The sequence below is a fragment of the Papaver somniferum genome, chromosome 2 (assembly GCF_003573695.1).
Source record: "Papaver somniferum cultivar HN1 chromosome 2, ASM357369v1, whole genome shotgun sequence".
NCBI classification, from domain to species: Eukaryota; Viridiplantae; Streptophyta; class Magnoliopsida; order Ranunculales; family Papaveraceae; genus Papaver; species Papaver somniferum.
In genome coordinates this window covers 111209000-111233342 of record NC_039359.1, presented here as the reverse complement: position 1 = coordinate 111233342, position 24343 = coordinate 111209000, and the positions used below count along the sequence as shown (strand labels likewise).

General features: G+C 36.5%; 2 protein-coding genes across 3 annotated transcripts; one reads left to right on the top strand and one right to left on the bottom strand.

Moving 5' to 3' along the window:
* Window positions 1–2161: 2161 nt before the first annotated feature.
* On the top strand, window positions 2162–7951 carry LOC113348801 (putative E3 ubiquitin-protein ligase RING1a). Of its 2 annotated transcripts, XM_026592671.1 has the most exons (11): window positions 2165–2538; window positions 2635–2695; window positions 4026–4084; window positions 4972–5053; window positions 5218–5338; window positions 5439–5480; window positions 5947–6459; window positions 6708–6815; window positions 6987–7205; window positions 7300–7342; window positions 7440–7951. In XM_026592671.1, the coding sequence occupies exons 1-10, from the start codon at window positions 2310–2312 to the stop codon at window positions 7330–7332; spliced, it is 1467 nt and encodes a 488-aa protein (XP_026448456.1). In that variant the 5' UTR covers window positions 2165–2309; the 3' UTR covers window positions 7333–7342; window positions 7440–7951. The 2 variants fall into 2 exon arrangements, with proteins under 2 accessions (XP_026448457.1, XP_026448456.1); XM_026592672.1 differs by lacking the exons at window positions 7300–7342; window positions 7440–7951 and having other exon boundaries at window positions 2162–2538; window positions 6943–7075.
* A 190-nt stretch (window positions 7952–8141) lies between these two features.
* Window positions 8142–10137, bottom strand: LOC113348802 (probable protein phosphatase 2C 39). Its single transcript, XM_026592674.1, has 5 exons — window positions 10003–10137; window positions 9434–9694; window positions 8810–9086; window positions 8503–8657; window positions 8142–8410 (listed from the first exon to the last, which is right to left on the bottom strand). The coding sequence occupies exons 1-5, from the start codon at window positions 10033–10035 to the stop codon at window positions 8273–8275; spliced, it is 864 nt and encodes a 287-aa protein (XP_026448459.1). The 5' UTR covers window positions 10036–10137; the 3' UTR covers window positions 8142–8272.
* Between the last annotated feature and the right edge of the window lie 14206 nt (window positions 10138–24343).

Genomic DNA, 24343 nt, shown 5'->3' with positions numbered 1-24343 from the left:
TCCCCTTTTTTCTGGGACGAAGGATTTTGACCCGATGACGATGAGTTTCTGTGAGCACGAGGGTCAGGCTGCGATGGCTTAGGTGGCGGAGATTTATCCGGACTCCTGGATGATGAAGGAGACCTATAAGGGCTGGGGTGAAGTTTTATATGGAACCCGAGAACGATCGGCCATCTCTGCGAGAAACATAGATGGAAGCGAAGATTAGTCTGATGAAGATCAAAAATCGAGAATTCTAAAAGTCTCAAAATTCATCAGGAACATCATCAAGTTATCAAGAAAGAATCACAGATGTAAGAAGTCTTTATAAATCCCATGAAAACTCAACCCTAATTAATCCAGGGCCATTAAAAAACAAGCCCCGGTGATCAACAACAAAGCCCTAGGTTTTGTGATAAAGAACAGGGGCAAGTATATATACTTTGTATGTTTTGTTCTTCATTACAAAACCCAGATCATCAGTAGAAAAAGAAGAAGCTATCGGAATTAAATAACGGCGAGAAGAATATCATACCTGAAGAAGAAAACAACATCAACAGAGGTTGATAGCCGGAAAGTAATCAACAAAGGACAATAGAAATTAACTCTCGAAGATCTTGTCAGAACAACTCCACAGCAGCAGCAGGAGTTATGAGCAAGAGAACAAAACCTAACAGAGAAGAAAGAAGAGAATGAAGAATGAAAAAGAGAATAAAGATTTAATGCTCGAGTCTTAGTACCTATTTATAACCGCCATCAATATAACCGTCCCGAAAAACGAGAAGGAATAAATGCAAAGGGGGGGGAAACGTGCCCTAGATTCTAGCGGGAGTTATTGCAAGAAAAGGAGGAGACTGTGAAGACAATTTTCTTCAAACTTTGATCAAATTCAAAATTGAAGAAAAGGGACAATTGTATACACATAAGTTATCATCAGCCACGTGTTGAGAGGGCCGCACGTGGGATACATGCGGATCAGGTGCATCAAGACATGATGCCACGTCCCAACACCCAAGGGGCATCCATCATCTGCATGCATCCATCATAAGTTCGATCCGACGGCGAAGAATCGAGGAGCACCCTAGGAGCATGTTACCGAGAAGCACCATAGAAGAACAGAAGATGTACTTCACTCCATCCCGAGGAAGATCCAAAATCGAGGGCTGGGAAGAACCCAGCCGACAGGGATGTGACAGGGGCATCAGACATCTGCCTGACGCGTGCAGACCGTCCCAACCACCCGCATTAAACACCCTAAGAGTAGGGTACGTGTCAAACAATCTGTGGAAAAGGAGGAGGATCGCCTTTGGTCATACACAATACCGTTGGAAGACGTTGGGGCAGAAACAAAGATGGCAGCGGGACGACACGATAACCAATACGATAAGAACAGTTGTACACAAAGAGAGGGACCCACGGAGGAAGTCTATAAGTACCCCAACCCACTAAGGGACGGGTGGTCAGGAAATTTTTAGTTAGAGGAAGAGAGAATTCAGGAGAGAGAAAGTGTAAGAGTAAGTATGAGATTCATATCCCTTCTACCTTCGTTCCTCCCCCAAAGTCATTCGACTTCATTTGTAACCTTGCATACATAGTGAAACACCAATCCCTGTGGACATAGGTCTTAGTGCTGAACCACGTAAATCATCGTCTCATTTACACTCTGCACTTTTAATCTTCTATTTTATTTACCGTCATCACTTTAGTTTATAACTTAGTGTGCACCCATCGAAATCACATTTAGATGGCCAGACAAGGACGAGCCCAAAGGCTCGGAGTCTATCGGGCTTCGGCCTTGTACTATTTTCCTATGCTCTTTATCCGTTACATTAACTTTAGTATCAATGCGATTATTGTTCGTGGACGCGAAGATGCCATCGTTATTTTAGTGTTCACATGATTTTTACAATTTTTTTGGGGCATCCCACGGTCAATAACTTATAAGGAGAAAAAGAAAACCAAGTGCATGTGCCTGCCTCCTTCGATCTTATAGTTGGTTATGAAGAAAAAAAATATTTTCTCTGTACAAGAGAAAAAAGAAATTTCTCTTAGAAAAATCCCGACGACTCAACACGCATGTAACCCCATTCTATTCCTCTATTTCTTCCAACCCCCATCCACTTTTCTCTCTTTATATTTTTCTCATAAATTTCTCTTAGAAAAATCCCGACGACTCAACACGCATGTAACCCCATTCTATTCCTCTATTTCTTCCAACCCCCATCCACTTTTCTCTCTTTATATTTTCTCATCAGCGGAAATACAAAGCAAACCGAGACAATAGAAGAGAAGCTAAATACTCATACTTTTGGAGCTGTAATTGGTAACCAATGCCTGCCCAGAAGAGAAGTTCAGACAGTCTCGAAGTTGAAGAAGAAGAAGAGAGTTCACAACAACAAGAACGTAATCAGCATCACCAATCACCACCACAGAAAGTTAAAGCTGAAGAAAATGATGATGGTGACGACGATGATGATGAAGAAGAAGAAGATGGGGATGGAGATGAAGGTGAAGAAGATACCCAAGGAGGAGGTGGAGTAAAAGATGGGGATGGAGGAGGTACGTAATCTAATCGCTTATATAGATTTTGTTTTTCTTCTTCGAGGAATCGGGTTGTTTCTTATTATCTATTGAAATCATCTATTGATTTTTCAGATTCTGATGGAACAGCTTCTTCTTCCTCCTCTAGTGATGCTGATAACAATACCAAAGATGAGTAAGTTTTTCCTTTGTCCGATTCCTCTCTACTTCTCCTTATTCCTCCTCCTCTTCTTTGCTTCTCTGGTCCTATTTCATTAAGGATCGCATCCTTGTTTCACTTATGTAAATCCATGAGCATTGTGTAGAATTCAGGAGACCTTGTTCCAGCTCTCATTTGCTACAAATCTTTATTTAGCTCTGGGTTTTCATTCCTGTTCAATCTGGGTTTGAATCTCTCACGGAAGTGACAAGATGTTAGTAATTAAACTAAACTGATGGGATACAATTAGATCTTGTAGGTTGTTTTCATATTATGCGGTTCCACGCGTGGAAATTGTTTGTTGCATGTTGTGAGTGATCCATAATCGATTCATTTATCTGGAACTCGGGCTTTTGCCTTTTTCTATCGTGGGACCATTGGTTGTAATTCTACGGGATGTAATTGTGGAATTGCTGGGAGTGAATTTGTTTACCCAGACTCAGGTACTGGGTAGTTCTGTAGTCAGCTTGTTTAATTTTATATATACGGGAGATTTTACCCATGCAGCGAATGACCTTCACCTGGACTGCACATTCTATTTTCAACTGTAGTAGGTATAACATGTTTCTTAAGGACTGACTGTTGATTTCAGTCAAGCAAATTATACATTTCCAGGTATAGTTACTTATTGTAGACTACCTAAGGTTATAAATGATGAATTTAAGTAGGAAAAGTCTTGTTTTTTCCTGGTTCGCAGCGACCTAGTGTTTGTTTTATAAGATCATTTCTCATTCTTCTTCATACTGTTACCGTGTCTATGTAGAGATATATCTCAAAATAATATTTTTCGGCTACTCTCTATGTGGGTTGTGCTTTTGATAACCTCTATGTTCTAATGCATAACTGAGAGGTCTAAAAGCCACCTAATTACCCTTCATTTCTTGAACCTAATATCTTCCACAGGCTCTAAATCGGGTGGGTTAAACATATAGTAGGTCACTAGTGTCTGCTGTGTCTGCACGCAATGTCTTATTACTTTCCTGGCCAACGGAAACGATGGGTTCATCCTGTCGTATGTGGAACATTCATTTAGTTCGAGAGTTCTCTTGCTAGAATCAAGGAAGCATAAATGAGACAGTACTGGAATGAGAAGATTATTTCTGTATTCTCTAACCCTTTTGTAATATATATTTTGTACACATTTTAATTGTTGCTGCGGCTGTTCTTGATCCACTCACACTCATTCAACATAAGTGCATAATCTGTCCGACTAGTCAGCCTCAGAGTTCAGATTTGTTGGTATATGTTAATCTATCATACATAATATATTTAAGTGGTATTTACTGATTGTTCTTTTCTGTTGCAGATTTGTCTGGGTAAAATTGTCAGATATTCGTAAAGAAGTACAATGCCCTATATGCCTAGGTATAATCATTTTAGTATCTTACTTAAACTACCTGTGTATGAGTAATTTGTTGCTAGGAGCAGAATCCTCTATCATGGATTATACCTCGACATGGCAGGAAATATATTCATCTAATGTTGCAGATCTAGAAAATACTGTTGAAGCAAGGTAATCTGGTAAACAGTTGAATGTGTAGATATAGGAAAACAAAATTTTGTTCTGATAGACGGATCCCTGGAGCTTGTCTATGTCTGTAGTGCTTAAGGATGTGCATTATTCTTTTCTAATTACTTACTCGGCACTGTGGTTTTTGAAGTAACTTGCCAGTATAAAGTCTTTACCAATTTACACCTGTAGATGTATGCTCGGTTTGTCTGATATTTTCATTCGCAGTATGCTCAACTTTGACCATGATATCTTAAGTGTTTTTTTCTGTTCTGGTATGCTTCTCGTTGAAGCTCGGTAAGCAGAAGCTAGCATCACATTAAATATTTGGGTTTTAGAAGCTAGCATAATTACATTAATTTCTTTGAACCACTTTTGCCAGTAAAGATCAAGTGAGCAGTTTTTGAGCTATGCCTGTAGGTGTCCTAAAAGTAGAAAGTGTATATCTTCAAGACAAACACTAGAGAAACAAATCAGTTAAAATAAACCATGTTATATAGCTCAATTGCTAACTCATCTGCTTGTACGCAATTTTCTTCATTCTTATTTCTTTATGCTTCTCTTTATCTGTGAGACGAGTAAGCATGTTGCATGGTTACGAACACAAGTCTTACTAACAGAATCTCATTTGACAAGTTGTTTCTGTTAAAGCTGGCTGTGGATCTTTGTTCTTAGCATCCATGGTTACCTCTTTCCTTAAAAAAAAAAATTCTGCTCTAGGTTAACTCTCTATTGCTTTCAGGTATTATCCGCAAGACAAGAACTGTAATGGAATGCCTTCATCGCTTCTGCAGGGAATGCATTGACAAATCAATGCGTCTGGGGTATGCTACTTTACCGTGCAGCTTTATTTCTATAGCAGTTTTTCGTCTTGTTGCATTATTTAGTTGTTCTTCATCTTGATTAGATATTACAAATGATTGAAAGTTGACGTGGTTGATCTGTGAGCCTGCAAATCTTACTTGCACCAATTATTGTTTCTACACAGGAACAATGAGTGCCCTGCTTGCCGCACCCACTGTGCAAGTCGTCGTTCTTTGAGAGATGACCCTAACTATGATGCCTTAATTGCGTCTATATATCCAGATATAGACAAATATGAGGAAGAGGTAGAGTGTTCTACTGAAATATCATGCAGAATTCTATGAAAATGTGATCTAAGTAATATCATCTGGCAAGAACACTTTTTGCTAATCATCTAGTTTGCAGGAAATGGCTTTTCATGAAGAGGAGAAGAGTCGCAATAAGCAGGTACAACCATACAAAATCCTGTGGATGGAACTTCTTCTTACTGGTCGTTTAAGCATTTTTGGTCTTTTCTCTATGATGCTCACACGCAACATCCAAACTGTAAATACAGGACTGAACATTAACCAGTGACACAAAACAAAATTTTAACGTATAATACAGTTGCAGTTCACAAAAGACTTGTATTACCACTACTAATTCCGATATTAGTGTCAGAGTTGGCTGATCTTGCAGGCACTATAAAACTGCTTAAAATCTCTAATGAAATGTAAATACGCATGGTACCAGTCATTGACATCAATTGCCCATTTAGTAGGACGTAGCCTGCTTTGGCCAAATGTTATTAGTACTGTTCTTATTCTTTCTGCAGCATTTTAGTAGTACTGTTGCCACATGCACACATGGATTGAATACTTTTGTGAAGACTCTGCCGCCTTACTCGGTTCCTTATATTGGTCTTATGGGACAGATCCAAGCTTCTATTGCTCAGACTATTCGAAGACAATCGGAAGCACTTGTTAAGAGACGCTCGACTGCTAAAGCCACAGCAGCTGCATTTGTGAGGAGGTCACGTAGATGGAGAAATAGTAGAACTCAAGGCACCGAAGAATCAGATGATGACGCAGATGGAAATGGCAATGAAGGAGGTCGGGAATCTTCTTCTGCTGATGAACACTGCATAAATCCGAAGGTGAAAAGGCACAAGAGATGGACAGGTCAACGGTTCTCTCAGCCATCTTCAGCAGGTGTCGATGCAGATGGTGGTTCTGATGAAAATGATGATGTAGAAGCGGGTATAGATAACAGAGGTCCATCACCTGGGCTTGTTGGAACTCCAGAAGTGCTTACTTGGGGTAAGGGTGGTGTACGGAGTCACACACGCTATGGCAGTGTAAGTGGTAGCAATGGTAAGAATGCTCGGGGAAGTCGCTTGAACAAGTTGTCTGATTACCTCAGAAATTTAGAGGAAAATGAAAACGAGGTATGAAAATAAAATCTGCTGCTTTCTTGGTCCTTCGTCTCTCCCATGCACTGACATGATTAACAGTGTCGGTTCACCCACTGACATCGGTGAACAAAATCCCAACTTTGTTTGGTTGTTTGCTACAAGAATTTACTTCATTTCGTTATTTTGAACAACCAATTGCGGTTGTGTATTTTCTCAACCGTACTCAGAGTAGGTCAAAAGAGCTTGATTACATGACTGACTCTTCTGGTGTTTGTATTCAGCTGGATGTACATCTCACACTTCTTCCTTTGGATGAGCAAAGTATGAGGAGTTTGCCCCAACCATACCTTTGCTGCCGGCCGACGTTGTCAGTTAAACATCTTTGCCAAGTAATCTTTCTTCCTCAAGTGTAGCTGTTAGATAAACACTATTCACTTGCTCGAGTTTTTTGTTCATTTTTATTTTCTCGTTTTGACGACTCTTTCACCAATAGATTATTGTGTATATATCTACCAGAATTGTGGCTGCATTAGCTGACATTGTGTATGCGCTGGTCTCAGTTTATTGCACTCCAAACTTCAGTGGAAGCTGACGATATCGAGATCGTAGTGGTTAAAGAGCCACATTTTACAAATGTTGATGGATCACTCGTTTCCTCAATCTCCAGCGGTAACATAATTCCCAAGATTCATTCTTGCAAAGACAATCTTCAAATGTTAGAACCGAAAGAAACTCTGGCAGGGCTACAATCGAACTGTACATCTAGTCGAGGGGATTTGGTGAGAGTTCCCTTTCACAAATCAATAGGATATTAACATCTGTCAAAGTAAACTCCTATATCTCATCTGTTTATGTTAACTCTGATTTTTTCAGGTTCTAGCATATCAAAGGCGAGTGTTGAGCTAGGGAAAGAGTGGTAAGAGTCTGCATATACTCTCGAGTCTTGTTGCAACAGCATCAAAGATGTTAAGCTAACGACTGTTAAGCTAAGGACCTTCATTTGCCTCTTGTAGGCTTAATTATGACCAGAGACGATGCAATGATTAAACACACCCATATGGCAAGAAGGAGATCTGTTCCATCAACTCCATCGTTGATTATTGTGGAAATTTATACTAGTGACGACCTGTGTGGAAAAAGATGTATATAGGCCTACTCAGGCGGACTCTGGAATCAGATGAAGGTGTTCCACGGGCCATCAAGTGAATTTGCTGCCACAAGTTGTCAGCTACTCTGAGTTTTCTTTCTCGGCTTGCTTCGATTTTCCTAGTCGGACATTATCTATCTTGTACTTCAAAGAGGTGCGTTACAGCTGTGGCTGTGGCCGTCTCTTGATTCTTTGGGAGTAAAATTTGAATGAGACGTTCATGCTATTGCCGTACTTGACATTAAGAAGAAATTGAAAGAAGGTTTCCTCGTGAGTGAAAACCATTTTCTTTCCACATCACCATTAAAAAGTGAAGGAACCATGAAGTTATCTATTTGTATGGGAGTGGAACTTGTCTTTTTCTAATCCTTTTTTTAATCGGTGTCAATTTGTATCGACACACCCACACCCAGCAAGTTGCGCCGGACGAAACAGATTTTGTCCGTTACGCTGCTTTTTACGTGATAATAATACAAGAAAATGATTGTAACAACCATGTTGCGCCCACCACAAAATAGCCGTTAAAAGCCCGGTGTAACACAGCAATACAAACACAAACAACAGACTGGTTGCCGATAAAAGAGTTTATTTTCCTTCACTTACAAATTTATTATCACAAAGTTGAACACAACAACAATATTCATATGCACACTTCAGAACCAAGAGTAGCACATGTTAAGATTAAGGCACTGTCTGAAATCACTGAAACCTTACAATAACACATGAAATATCGTCTCTGCTCTTTCTGCGAAGCGCTTCTTCCGCTAGGTGCTTGGCTGCTGATTTGGGATCTTTTACGTCTTTTATTGTATCAACTGCCTCTTGGTTGGACATTACCTACATTCTCGAGAGTAAAAAAAGTTAAATGACCCCAAGTTACATCACTAGAGTGTAGAATCTGTAGATTAAGTCCATAAAGAAAAACTCACCACCCATAATCCGTCACTTCCCAATATGAAAAACTCAGTGTCTTCATCTATCATTTCCATCGCGACATCGGGTTCAGAACTCAAATGCTCTTTCAGGCTCTTATCACCAAATGCTCTTGCAACTGCCAACTGCCCATCAACTCTTGCTACATCTCCTGATGACGGACACACAACTTCTATTTAAATATAATCCAATAGATTTGCAAAGGGCTCCAACAGAAAATTCAATTCCATTTTATCGATGTGATTTGGTATTGTAAATGGGGATAATTAGTAGAATTAGTAAAGCGAGAAAGTGTTCATTTACCTGGAAGTTTTAAGACGAAACCACCCCTGTCTTCGATATCTTTGCGTTCCTTGCTTGGTTCGTGATCAACTGATAACTGTTTTGCCACACCATTCCTGCATAAAACAGCTCGAGAATCTCCAACATTTGCAACCACCAGCTTTTGACCATTAATCAGAATTGCGGTCACTGCAGTTGAACCTCCTTTACCTAATTCAACTGCTTTCTCCAAAATCTTATCATCAGTTATAAGATATGCTTTCTTTATTGCATGCTCAGTTTGAGTCCAGAAGTCAGGCTGTTAACAGAAACAAATGTTTACAACCACTTTTACCAAAAGCTCAAAATTAAACAATAGCTATCACATCTGACCCTATCATTTAAAAGTTCCCTAAGAATTTATCTTTCCTGAGACCTTAAAACCTCAACGCTCTTAGAGTCGTCCTCTGTGCTACCATGTTAATTACCAACCACCAGTTCTAGAAACTTAAAGTCTCAAGTGTTCAAGGCCAGTCTTAACCACTGAACACTGAATTTAATTCATACCATCTACAAGGGCAAATCCCATTCACCTAGCATACAAACCCTACATGGAAAAACATTGCAAAATAACTTTTGTATTGAAAATAATAAGAACAAAAATACCTCATTCAAGATATTTTCAAATAGATGTGAGCAGAGGTAATCAGGAACATCATGGCCCAAATGACCATCAAAAATTGCAAATAAACCCAATTCATTCTCATCAACTTGCTTGAATTTTGCAACTATGTAATCTTCCATGGCATGATGTGACTGTCCCTTCACTAAGTGGAAACCATGAGTTATCTGTTTCCCAAACATCTTGCTCTTGCCCTTCCCTGCTTCTGCTGTATCACTTGTTGATGAACCTAACCCAACTTTAGCCTATACAGTATAAAAATCATTGAACTCATATTAAAACAAGGCTCAAGAAAAATTGCTCTAAATTGCAAAGTTAAGCCAAATCATAAATTCTTCACATTATAACAAATCATTTCTTTCATTTCCTTCTTTCTGAGGTCAAAGATCATTTTTTTATAATTAGTTTAATGACAATTTGAAGATATTAATTATGTGTGCTTTACAAATCAACAATGGTCTTTTTAGCAGAAGCAATAAGAATTGAAAATTCCACACACAGATAACAATGAAACTGAAATGAGGTTACGTAAAATGAAAGAGTGTATAGGTACCTTCATCTTGTGCAAGATTTCTTTGCCTGTCATTTCTAGAGTACAATCTGATTCGCTATATATAAAGTTAAGACGCCTTGAGAATGTTAGTCGAGATGGATAGAGAGGAAACTTGATGAGGAGAGAGGGAGAAAGAAAATCTGAAAGCTGAAGGAATTCAAAGAGATGGAGACGAGTGTTATATATACGTGGCTAGGACTGACACGTGACACTATGTGCTGACTATTCATTTATTCTCGACCTCTATTCATGCAACACGTGACGATTTATTGGTATTTTATAATTCGATTTGTTTTAGGAGTACTGGTTTAAAATACACACGCCGACCTGAATTTGTACACGTTGAAGAGCGGGAAATTTTGGATGCTTTGTAATAAGGATGATTCTGCATCCACGCAAGGGTGGCACCGTGAATTGTACCGAGGGGGATCGCACAGTTTTTAAATATCCCTTTTCTGCAGTGGAATAGGAGTGGGCAGGTATGGGCACACGGTGCAAATTCGGTGGGTTTGGTTCGGTGGATATATCATTTTTGTTGTAATAATCCGTTAATAAGGTTTTTTTTATCTTTTTCTTTTGTTTAATGACCGTTCTACTTCAAGATTCAACTTTCAAAAATGTTATCGTTTTCCTTGGTTCAAGTTATAGATTAAGAAAAATATTATGTAACACTTGTCTCTAAATTCAGTGATACCTGAACTCAGTGATACAGAAACACAAAAATGCAAATATAATAAAATTAGAAATAGTTTTTCTATACGAATTGTTAGGAAAATGTTAGAAATTACACTCTTTACAGATACTGAAACAAGATAGAATGGGATGGTCTTTGAACAAAAACGGAAAATTTCCTATGAATCCATGTATGATAAACTTCAAAACCATGTGCATAATGTAACTACACCAAACATTGCTAGGTTCTGTAAAGCTTTTTGAAAATTAAATATATCACAGATAATCATTTTTTTAATGAACAATGCATTACCAGTGAGAAAAAAAGCAATTTTTACAAAATTTTGGTATGCAATGTGTTTTTCGCAATGGCAGGACTAAATTTCAATCTGCTAATAGAAAAACCCATGGTGGAAATCTACTCAGAATGGATTGCAGGTCTTATGAAGAAAAAAAAAGGTAATAGAGGTTGTAGCTACCAAGTGTTGGATGGTCCAGAAGGAAAGATGTTTACGAATCTTCCAAGACAAATCCAGCACTAGCTTACAAACATCTCTAAAAATATAGATACGTACATTTTTGGTCTCCTCATATTTTATAAATTTCAGATAATGATATCATAGTTCAATTTCCTGCTTGTAGTACAGTTGTACAAGCAATATTTCAAATGTTACAAGGACTCGGGAAGCACCCATTTTGCATCAACTGAAACTAAATTTTAATGCCTCATGGATTATTGAATCTTCATTTACGGGTTATTGGATAATTGTGAGATCTAATACATATACGACGATCACAACTAGAGCTGGAACCTTCATGGTAGTCAGCTCTAAAGAAGCAGAAATTTTGACTCTGATGGAAACAGCTACATGGACAAAGGACATGAATATGTTGGAATATTTTCAACACCGCTTACCAAAGGGGGGTCCTGGGGGGCATCGCCCCCCAGGCTGTGGTCGACCTGACAGGTCAGGTCGTGGGGGTCCAGGGGAGACCGCCCCTGGTGGGGGTTTCAAGGGGGCAACGCCCCCGGAAGAATTTTTTGAACTGACGGTTTTATTTGGCCGATAAAAGCCTGTTCGAAAATTTCGAATCCAAAAGACACCATTGATGTCTGTTGATGAAGGAACCCGACGTTTCGTGAATAGAAACCTGTTGGCGAATAAAAACCTATTCCCAACAGGTGCAAAACCCTTTATAAATAGCTTCTCCCAGTTTCGTTTAAACATATAAGAAAAATCAATCTGTTTTCTCTGTTTCAAAAAGCATCATCAGAAATCAGAAATCTCTTTGTGTGTTCTTGATTGAATCAAGGGGTACAAACCTTGAATTCAGTTTTCGTTGCAGGGCTTTCATTGTATCCTGAAGGCAATATTTCGCATACCTGTTGTAATCGCCAATTGTTATTGGGAGGGTAGAAATATTTGTCTAAAAGAAATTTATACAAGCCTTGAAAGTTTTGGAGTGCAACACTTTCTTCTCTGATTCATTCATCCTTTGTGAAACCCAATTTTTTCCCAACAGAATATTCAAGACTTCTGAACTGTGGGGGATTGTCATAGAATCATAGATTATTCAACAGAAAAATGAAATGCAATATGCTGGAAAAACCAAGCAATAATTTTCGAAGCAATGAAGATATTACAATCTCGTGGTAACTCTTTTTTGGGAATAATTTAACTATAGAAGTGGCAATGGAGTAGTAGATGCATTAGTAAAAGAGGAAAGAAAGAAAGAAATTCACAAGTAACAATGAAACCAGTTTTCTTTCTTATTACCTTACATTTCATTAGATAGATACAGTTTAAATTTCCTTATTTTTCCCTTATCTAGTAATGAGGACCAGCTTTTGTTGGGGGAATCCCATATGACATTCCATGTTACTGAGAGAAGGACAATCAATATAACAAAGTGTCTCATGTAATCCGGTTTGTTTCCTTTTGTCTTAATCGATTTTTAACTTTAAATAAGGCGTTGATTAAGGTTTTTCTTGAAAGTTAGGTTAAATCAACTCTGGAGTGCTAAATAATTTAGTATATGTTAGAGCATAGCTCGGTTGAACCCACCAAGCGTTGGTATGCCAAGGTTGGTTGTCATATTTTAGTATCAAAACTCATCTATAGTCGCTTGATTAATTACTGGAGTCAACTTCGTTTAGGTTATACTAGAAAGTCTAGGAATGTTGAGACTTAAACGTATTACTCTGAAGACCTGAAGAATGTGAAGAAGTAACGACTATAACGAAGACATCATCCTTCCACTTGAGGTCAATAATATCGAATTGAACTTGTTTTCATTCCTAACGTATCTTTCAAGTCGTTTTTTGATTGGAAATATAATACGCGAAGTTATATATTTATGAAACTTTGGTATTAAACTTGGTCATATTATTATGATCAAGGTGTCAAGGAACTATATTGAATTACGAAGTATAACACTTATCTTTTGAACTTTGTAAGTACGACATCAACATAATCTATGTAACTTATTACTTGATTTTGTGTATGGGATATATGTGTGATTCCATCCTAGGAAAAGATATTTTATAACATTAGTTTAAAGAAAGTACACATACGAACTTCTTTCATAATCGAAAGTAATTCAATAGGTATGTTGGTCCGGTTTCTCATGAAGATCTTTTATGAACGAATCATACCTATGGTAAGATATTTGGTATAACCGATTATGAATATATGTTGAGAGTCAATGTATAACCGATCCTTACCTATCTTGGGAACCTGGTATAACTGATTCTTAAACTTATGTTGAGAGTCTAGTTATAACCGATCCCTACCTATATTGGGAGCCTGGTATGACCGATTCTTAACCAATGTTTGGAACCATGGTGGAACTTATCCCTACCCATTTAGGGAACTTGGTATGACCGATTTCTTAGCTTATGTTAGGAGTCATGGTGGAACCAATCCCTACCTATGTTGGATTTCGGAAATATTGCTTGACATTATTTGGAAATATGAAAACCGAAATATGTACTTTATTACAAATCTTGAGACTCTTTCGGTTTTGAAATTTCTTTGTTTTCTAAACAACCTTGGTCTATAAATAGCTGAGTTTGCATTTCTTGCAAACTTTCCTAAGAGCCAGGCAAACTTCATTCGTGTTGTTTCTGGTGGAGCCGTCTATCCGGAGAGGAAAGTACCCTAATTAGGCGAAATCTCTTATAATCTCTCGTTTAAAGAATTCTATGGGATCAAGAAGCTCTACGAGTACCGTTGGTGGGAAACTAGATAATTGCATTGTTATTTTAGTTTTAGATTATTAATTTGATTGACTAACGGTTGTTTAAACTTTGATTGTACCTAGTTTGATTATTCTTGAGAGCATTTTCTTCTGACATATAAGGTCACTCAAACTAGATCAAAGTATCGACGGGATCTTCAGAATTGTTTTTAGATCTGAAGATATCTTGTGATAATCCATTGTTAACAAACTCTGTTCTGTGCGGGATTATTCACAAGAGGATTCAAGTTTTTGTGTGCAGATAGTTTAAAGATAATTGAAGATTTAAAGACAAATAAGATTTATCTTATTAATTTTCGTATCTTGTAAATTCTGTACACACATCTTGATCGGATTGGATCCGACTTAGATCTGTTTTTTCTTTGATAAATTTGATCATAAAGTCGAATAGATCGGCAACTATCATTTGGTGGCAGTCTTCAGTATCCGAATCTGATAGTTGTGAATCTGAATATAAGTTACTGAGTTGGATTGATCTAACCCGTAAAAGAATTTTATTAGATTAAACATAAGAGCCTCTGTCAACGACTCAACATATCTTTATACTAAAGATTGAATAGAGTGGTTACCAAACAGATTTGTTCCATTACTGTTTGGAATACGATCAAAGGAGTTGAGTACATTTGACTTTACATTGTAAAGCAACTCAAGATAGTAATTTTTGTCTTGAGATTCACGTGCGTGACCAGACAGTCGTAGACGCAGGAATACTAAGGAACTAAGTAACTAGGGGTAGTTTACTTGGTATCAACAATACAAAGTTGGATTTTGTTCTTTGTATAGCGGCTTAATTCTGAGAGTATTCAAAACTGGACTAGGTCCCAGGGGTTTTCTACATTTGAGGTTTCCTCTTTAACAAAATGTTGTTTGTGTTATTTACTTACTTCTGCATAATAATTGTTTAGTTATAATAAAGTAAATATACTTATACGTTAATCCATATTAGTTGATATTGATCATATAGTCAATCGGTTTAAGTATCATAATTATTGTCAAGTAAATATCTTTTTGTCATATTGTCTCGAATCTGTCCATATACGATCACATAAGATATCATACTTATAGGTTGAAACGAAATGACTATGGTGTATTTGGGTACCCTCGTCATTTCATCGTATAATTTTTCTTTTATGTTATGCGAAATATCTTTGAAAAAATCATTTATATCTAACAATGAAATGAATTATTTCTTGGAGATCAATGAGTAAATATATTGCGCTGAATCATTAAAACGCCCCTACGCTATTTTCCTTAAATCCAACTTAAACCACTAGAGACAATATCCTATTCAAGCTAATATGGATGGGTAAGTTGGAGGTTGAATCAGCATGTTAAATAAATTAATTGTTTATAATTGCAAAGATACAAATAAAATAGCTCATAACACTAAGAAACTACTAAATAAAATGTCAAAATGGAGTAGAGAGTGCGTGAGGGAGTTCTTTCCCAGTTGTAGAGCTATTATTACAGGGATGATTAAGGTGAAAATCTTGTATGTTTATAAAAGAATAGTCTTGGGAGCCTGATGGACTGGTGAGAAACTACCAACCATGCTATTAGCTGGCTTCATCCCTGTATTGTCACTATGGAAGTGTAGAAAGATAGAGTGTTATGGAATGTTTTACAAACACCCTAGCAATACCCTGTATGTTTACTCGCCGTTTCGGGTCGGATTTCACTCGACTTAGCTACCCTTGTTATTTAAGTTGTTGTTAAGTCACTTCTTATGCCTTAGTCTACCCCGTGACACATAAATATGGATATTCTTCTCTTATAACTTAGTGAAAGCCTAGAGAGGAGATATATTCACCTAATAATAATTTTAAAATAAATAAAAGTTATAGAAAAATGAAAAAACAATTAAGAAAAATAATAAATATAATTTTGTGTTACTATTAATGTTAATATTATTATGGGTTAAACATAATGAATATAAATATCAATATTAGTAGTAGTAGGGGTTTTATACTCCCTCAGTTCCTAAATAATAGGTTGGTTTTTATAAATAGATGTTTCCAAAAAAATAGGCTGGTTTCCTAATTGGGAAAGTCAAATGTTACTTTAGTTTTTTGGGACCACCTTTCTCTTAACTTCTTTTGATGACAAGTGTCATGTGGACCATTTCACTTTACTTCTTTTGATGACAAGTTTCAGGGGGACCAGTTCACTTCACTTTTTTTATTGATAAGTATCATGAAGACCACTTTCAATGATTAGTTCTCTTAATTTTCTTAATTTTCTCTAAAAACAAAACCAACCTATTAATTAGGAATGGAGGGAGTAATTAAATTGGAAGAAAGGACTACAGAAAAGAGAAAACCAAAAAGCTAAGGAGAATTAGAAGTGGGTTTGAAGATAGAATTTTTGGAGAAGAAAGTGACGAAGAATGAAGAAGATTTTATAGCTAAAAAGGTAAAATGTTATATCCCTTCTTTTTTGGTGATTTGATTGATTTAAATTTCAATATGATTTTGTGTTAATAGATTTCAATAACTTTTATATATTAATCTATGTTTCAAATTGATGATCAAATTTCTTGTTATATAACATCCTCAGATGTCCTTAGTTAAAATTTGAAGATAATTTACTACACATTAACCGTTGAATGTTTGTTTGAACTTGGATGTTGATTTCTGAAATTTCTGGACAATTTCAGTTTGATATTTCTTAACTGTATTTCGACAATCTTGATGACATCCAAATTATTTGAGTTCTAAAAAAAATTGTGTATTTATGTCTTATCTTTTACTGTGTTTTAGATTTGTTCAATTTCATATTATTATGAATTTACCACGAATATTTTGGTGATATGATGTAATATACCCATTTTTTAGAATGATCATATATAAAATCAATATTGTTTGTTTGAACTGTTGGTTTGCTACAAATTTTCGATATAGTGTCAGGAATGGATGATCAGATCAGGTTATCATTATGAAACCTATAATATAAGATTATGCAGTTAGTGTATTTGCATAAATGCTTAAAAGAAGTACATGTTGTTTGTCATATGTTTCGACGCCATGGTTTGACAGTTTTGTTTGTATAGCCAAGCGGCAAGGCATGATCTCTTACGCTCTCTTCTTGGCTACCTTGAACCATTGGACTGGGTTGAACTAATCTCGTATCTTAGGTATGAATTTGGTTTATAAATTGATCGATTTGTTTGTTTAAATGGTGGGGCACGAACGGAGAAAACTCGTGCAACTTATCGGAATGGTCCCAATAAGCGGATTGGCGGGGCACGAACTGAGAAAACTCGTGCAACTTATTGATATTATGAATTCATAAGTTGAAAACTGAATTGGTTGGTTTGTTGGAAACATTATTGATGTTGTGAACTCATGAATTGAAATCTATACTAGATGATTTGTTGAAAACGTTAATTATTGGAATCATGAGTTTATTTATCGAATATATAATTGAATCCTCTAAGTTGTGCCGCAATCTCTTGTTGTATGTTATCTTTGATTGCTTAACACTTCTTCGCATATTTTGATAATGAGAATGCATTCGATTGAGCTGTCATCTCGCCCCAATTGACATTCTTGCAGATTTCACAGAAGGTGGAAGTGGGAACTGAAAAGTTAGCTTAATGATTGTGTATCATTTTCTTGTATTCTCGAAGTGTAAATTGAATTAAAATGCTTGATTGAAAATATTGTTAAGGATTATTAGTGAATTCATATGCTTAAATTCATGTATATAAATTTTTAATTATGTTTGATACAAAAAGTTAATTTAGGAGACACATATGCGTAAGTCTCGTATTCCGACCCTTAAACCTTCGAATTCAGATCTCCATATGTGTTTGAACCTGGTCCAGAACTCAGAGTGTTACAACCAGTACCATGGGGAAAGAACCCGACATTTCGAATAAGGGGAATAACGTCAATACCAATTACCAGCATCATCATTGAACTTCCAATTGAACCTATTCAGCATGATCCACCACCCTGGAAATTTTAGCTCGGGATCAAGAGAAACTTCATAAGACTCAACATGACCTTGCAAAGACCCAAGTTGTCATACTGGACAACTTGAAAAACCTAGCTGAAAAATAAGTTTTGATTGATTTTTTTTTCCTTCATGAGGCCACTTTTGCACTTATAAAAGCAGACCTTTATTCTTCCAAAAATAATGATGGTAGGATCTACGCTACGTCAATACCTGTTGAGGCTCATGCGGAGAACCAAACCCACATATTGCACGAGCTACAGAATGAGAAGCAGCTGACCAGATACCTAACCCTATATGATTTGGAGAGATTGTTGAACGCTCGCAAAAGGAAAGCATTGATCCACATTCATCACCCTCCTTATCCCGATGAAATATAATGTATACTCATCCTTAGAGGATACATGTCTCTACCGTTTTAACTATATAATAGAGTGGGAAACGCTCATGAGCATGTATAACGATTTCTTGAAGCATTAGGAAAGCATGAGTTGAACCATGTTGCACGAATAGAACAATTCTCTATATCGCTGATGGCAACAGCTTATGCATGGTACAATAACCTAGCACCTGACAGTGTAGCTAACTGGAAGCAGATGGTGAAGATACTCTACATGAGATACTTCTTTATCTCAGAGCATACTACCTTATCATATATGGAAATAATGGCTCAAAGACATAACGAATTACCTATTAATTTTTTGTTGAGATTCAGATCTCAAGCCCTAAATTGTTATGATCAGAACGAGACCGAGTCACACCTGAAAAGAAGATGTTAGAGCACTTCTCGGTCGAACTCGCAGGCGTTGCTATCCCAAGCATGTTTGTCAATTTTGGTGATCAAAACTATAAGTCTTGATTTCTAGCCTATTTATAAATGTCTCGGACTAGGACATAGATAGTGTAGTTGAGCTTAGATTTCACATAGTTCATCAATTGAAGACGAATAACTACTAAAGGGAGCTTGTGGAACTTCTTCGACAAAAGGTATGTGGAGACTTGAACTCATCTATCACTTGGAAAGTATATATTGAGACATAAGTAGTGTTAAGATATAGTTTTCTCTATATACAATTGAGATTTTGAATTGATTATATCTCGCTTACATATTTCTCGAAATATGTGTTGGTAAGATTTCGCTTCGACCAAGTTCATCTTATATCATGAGAAAATTTCCGAGTAACATCTTACATGGTTTGTGTGATACAATCATTTGATGTAGGCTTGGAATGTTTCGATAATGATTATTTCAATATCTTGAAAATTGCTTTGATGCTAATAGTGTGTGAAAACGGCTATTGTCATTATAGAAGAATGTTTCAATGATTGAAATAAAGAGTTGAGAATGTAACCATGTTTGGATATATAGTGTGTTGGCACATTAGTGTGTTTGCATATATAGTGTGTTGGCACATTAGTGTATAAATCCATAAACCGGGAGCCAAGTGTATGCATATGTGTGTATACGAAATCGGTGAAGGAGACAGGTTAAGTATGCGTACCCGTACGCATACTGGTGGAAGTTTTCGAACCGAAAATTTCTGCTGAGTTTGGTTTTGACAAACTCTTAACTAGTCACCTTAAGTATGCGTACCCGTACGCATACTGGCGGAAGTTTTTGAACCGAAAATTTCTGCTGACTTTGGAACCTAAACAAACTCAAATCCGGTTGCTTAAGTACACATACCCGTACGCATACTTAAGCTGGTTACTTTGTCAAATCGGTCAGTTCATGGACTTAAACATTTAAATCATAAGGAATGCAATCTTTGCAAACCGTGGCTATAATGTTCATGATTGATTCAAGTGAATCAAACCGATTTGGTTTCAATTGTGTTTCCTATAGCAATTGAACAAATATTTAACTAGTTTCATTTGAGTCATTTGAACTAGTTATGGTTGAGATGAATAAGGTTGATATGAGAGTAATCATATGGCTAACCTCGGTTAACTATTTGTGAACCAACATGGTGTACATGTTTAGGTACGGTTACATAAACCTAAATGAGGGTACATTTCATTTGTATGTAACAAGCTAAGTTCGATCTAACGGTTGAAAGATATTAGCTTTGTTGAATCAGGTTTTTCATCTAACGGTGAATATTGAATGCTTTGTTAGCTTTATTGGATTGCAAACCCTGATTTGAAGATTGTATAAAGAAGAACTCTAGCAATTGGGAAACCTAATCCCCACACCTCATGTGTGTTACTAGTTGCATAACTAGAGTCGATTCTCCTTTAACCTTAGGTTTCTTCTCAAGACCCTGTAGGTTAACGACTTGAAAACTTCATTGGGATTGTGAAGCCAGACCCAACTATTATCTTTGTAGTTGCGTGATATGATCTTGCTGTTTCTAGCGTATTGGCTCGAGATTTTATATCTCCGATAGGCAAGATAGAAAAGTAATCACAAACACCTTCGTATCATCGTTTGTGATTCCAAAATAACTTTTTTCACTAGTCGATTAAGTTTATTGTGAGGTGATTGATAATTCTAGGCTGTTCTTCGGGAATATAAGTGTGGGTTATCAGTTGGTTCATGTTCACCTTTATTTATCAAAAGACGGAACAAAAACTCTTGGGTATTTCTGTGGGAGACATATTTATTCAATCATATAGACTTTTCTGTGTGAGACATATTTGTCTATCAAGTCTTCGACTTTGGGTCGTAGCAACTCTTGGTTGTGGATGAGATCAACTAAGGGAATCAAGTGCGTGGTATCCTGCTGGGATCAGATTCGTAAGGAGCACAACTGTACCTTGAATCAGTGTGAGATTGATTAGGGTTCAACTACAATCCATTTCGAAGTTAATTGGTAGTAGGCTAGTGTCTATAGCGGCTTAATACAGTGTGGTGTTCAATCTGGACTAGGTCCTGGGGGTTTTCTGCATTTGCGATTTCCTCGTTAACAAAATTCTGGTGTATGTGTTATTTATTTTCCGCATTATATTTTTTTTATATAATTGAAATATCACAGGTTGCGCGTTAAGATCAATCAATTAAAATATCCAACCTTGAGTTGTTGATTTACATTGATTGACGCTTGAACATTGGTCTTTGGTATCGTTCAAGTTACTCTTCTTATTCAATCGGGCTCGCAGATTTCCATTTGATGATTGCGGATTGAATTAAGAGTTAGAGATATTAAAATCTTTGATATACTTTACTCTATATTGAGTCTGAGTGTCTAGTTGATTCTCTAGAAAGTATATTGGAGTAAGTCCTCTCAGATTGCCAAACGAATTGTTGGGTGTGGTTGTTAGACCCCCGCATTTTCAGACGAGGGTACCAAAATACACCACAATCTTTTGTTTATCAACCTATAAGTCCTTTACCAAGTGTGATCGTCTATGGACAGAGTCAAGACAATACAACAACTTCGGTACACACTTTGTGTGATCGTCTATGCATACGAGATCGAGACAATACAACAACAAGACCACTTGTGTGATTGAATATGGATTCAAGATCGAGACGATACATCAATAAAGTGTTCACTTGATAATAGGTACGGTATTAAACCGAAACTATATAAGATCAATATCAAGGGTTATGGAGTTAATGTATGTGTGTAATTTACTTAATTATAATAACAATTATAATGCAGAAAACAAAGTAAATAACATAACAAGTTTTTGTTAACGAGGAAACTGCAAATGCAAAAAAAAAAAAACGGGACCTAGTCCAGTTTTGAATACTCTCAGAATTAAGCCGTTATACAAAATCTAATACCAACTTCCTATAGTATATACCAAGTAGACTACCCCTATCTACTTAGTTTCCTCAGTACCCCTGCGCCTTCGACTTCTAGAGGCACGCACGTGAATAGCAAGTCTTTTGGATCGTACTCCAAACGACAAATGAAGAATCTGTTTGGTAACCAATCTAATCAATCTTGCTAGAAGATATGTGAGTTGTTGACAAAGGCTCTTCCATTTAAACTAATAAACTCCTTTGTCTTGTTAAGTCAATCTAAACTTTGATTATCGAAATAATAAATATTTAGATTCGCATATAATCAATATAGATCTGAAAGAGAAACTATAAGGTGATGCCGATCACACAATCAAGTCTATTACAGATAAACATGATTCTAGTTGGATCCCAGCCGATCAAGGTTTGTAAACTAATAAGAATTATTCTTCGTCTTCAAATCTTCTATTGACTTAAATAACCTACACAACACCACTTGAATACTCTTGTGATCAATCACGCACAGAACAAAGTCTGTCAAGATGTCTTCAGATCCGAAAATAGTTCTAAAGATCACGTCGATACTTTGATATAGTTTGAGTGATCCTTATATCAGAAGAGAAGGTTCTTAAGAATAAACAAACTAGGTGCAATCAAAGTTTCAACAACCGTTAGTCAATCAAATCAATAATCAAAAATTACAATAACAATGCAATTATCTAGTTTCCCACCAACGGTACTCGTAGAGCTTGTTCATTCTACAGAAGTCTTTAGACGAGCGGTCGTAAGAGATTTCGCCTAATTAGGGTAATTTTCTCTCTGGATAAACGGCTCCACCATAAAAAAACAAGAATAAAGTTTGCCTAGCTCTTAAGATAGTTTGCAAGAAATGCAAACTCAAGTATTTCTAGACCAAGGTTGTTTGGACAACAAGGAAATTCCAAAACCGAAAATATTATCAAGATATGAAATAAGTACCTAATTTCGATTTTCCTATTTCCAATTAATGTTAACCAATATTTACGAATATGTTTTAATTGCTGGTAATTAAAACATATATTATTGAATCATAATTAAATGCTTTTCAATATTTCGGTTCGGGATCACCTAGAGCATTAATGAATATCTTTGAACAATAAATTATAAGAGTTGTGTACATGTTCAAATGATGTCTGATACGTGTCGTAACCACAACAAATTAATTAAGATATTTCCCACTAATTAACTGGTAATATAGCGGTAGTAAGAGATCGTTCCTACAGAGAGCTGTGTAATTGATATGTTATTTAGATAATAAAAAAAAATAAAAAAAAAGGATTGGTTTATGAAATAAATAAAAGATAAAAAGACAATAAGATAAAATGGATGATCAAGGAGTCCTTCTCCGTTACCAAACGTTGACTCAATAGTATACTTATCTATCTTCGTTAGAACCATTCATCACCAACCGTAGGAAAGCAGATGGCGCAGTGTTATCCCCAAAGTTCCTCTTGTAACCGGATACCTAAGCGCTCGCATGTCAAGTTCTATCCAACTGAACCACCAAGTAGTAGCGCACTCAAGATGTAACCCAACGGAATCTTTAAGTTATGTGAAATTAGGTTGATCCTAGCAGTTAGACTCTTAGCGCAAGATCCACTTACTAGTGTTATCTTCACACACGATTGCTCCACATAATCCCTCTGCAAGGTCTCGCATTCTCTACTTGTGTAAGGATTATTCAACAATTACACGGATATCCTAACCCTTTACTAGCAATAGAACAATCAATAGAATAATCTAGTATGCATCCCAAATCAATCTAAGAATCATTCATAAACCCTAAATATAGAAAAGACAATCGATGATGATTAAAACTTCCAACAAACTTATATAATAATAAAGATTCACGATAAAACATTGAATTCATCCTCAATCAACAGGAATTTAGTTACTCATGATTACACCGTTACCCGGTTCCCCCAAAGTGGTAAACCCTAGGTTTTTAATGACGAACGAAAGTATAATATGAGAAGTGATGATGTGTTAATTGTTTTGGAAGTCCCCTTATATAGTTTTAATGAGATCTAGGTATTAGAATTCATCCGGGACCGTGTTTCCTTGATTTGGAAGTCAAAATACGTCATAAGGGACCCCATAGGTTTGTCTCAGTCGGCGTTGTCGAGTTCCTCAAAGAAATGTCGAAAGTTGTGCTAAAAAATACACCTTCTTTGCCTGAAATACGACTACTTTTGGTATTGCTAAAGCAATGCCGAAAGTGGTGATGTAGATTGCAGTTTTACGTCCCGACTGTTTTGGCCGGAACTTCTTCGTCCGAACTCGGAATGACCTTATTCTTTCGCCGTTCTCTTTATAATTGAGTTCTCTTCAAGACGGTGATAATAAATCCCGAATTTGGATGAGTTGAACTTGGTCTTCTAGTCCTTCTTATGGTTTCGACCTTATTTTCTCCTTTTCGTCGCACTTCTTCCACTTCTTTCGGCTTTAGACACTTGGATATTTGGAGAACTTAACTTTATAGATCTTTTGTAGCCCTTTTCACTCTTCTTAGGATGATTCATCTGATTTGACACATAAACTAGAAAATAATCGTAATAACAAGTAATATGCAAGAATTATAGCTAAAACAAGTATCGAATTGACATTCTAAACATGTAAATTAAGCACATATCAAATTCCCCCACACTTATCTTTTTCTAGTCCTCGAGCAAACTATCTAAAGTACAACAACCCCATGTCGTCGAGGATATGCTTACA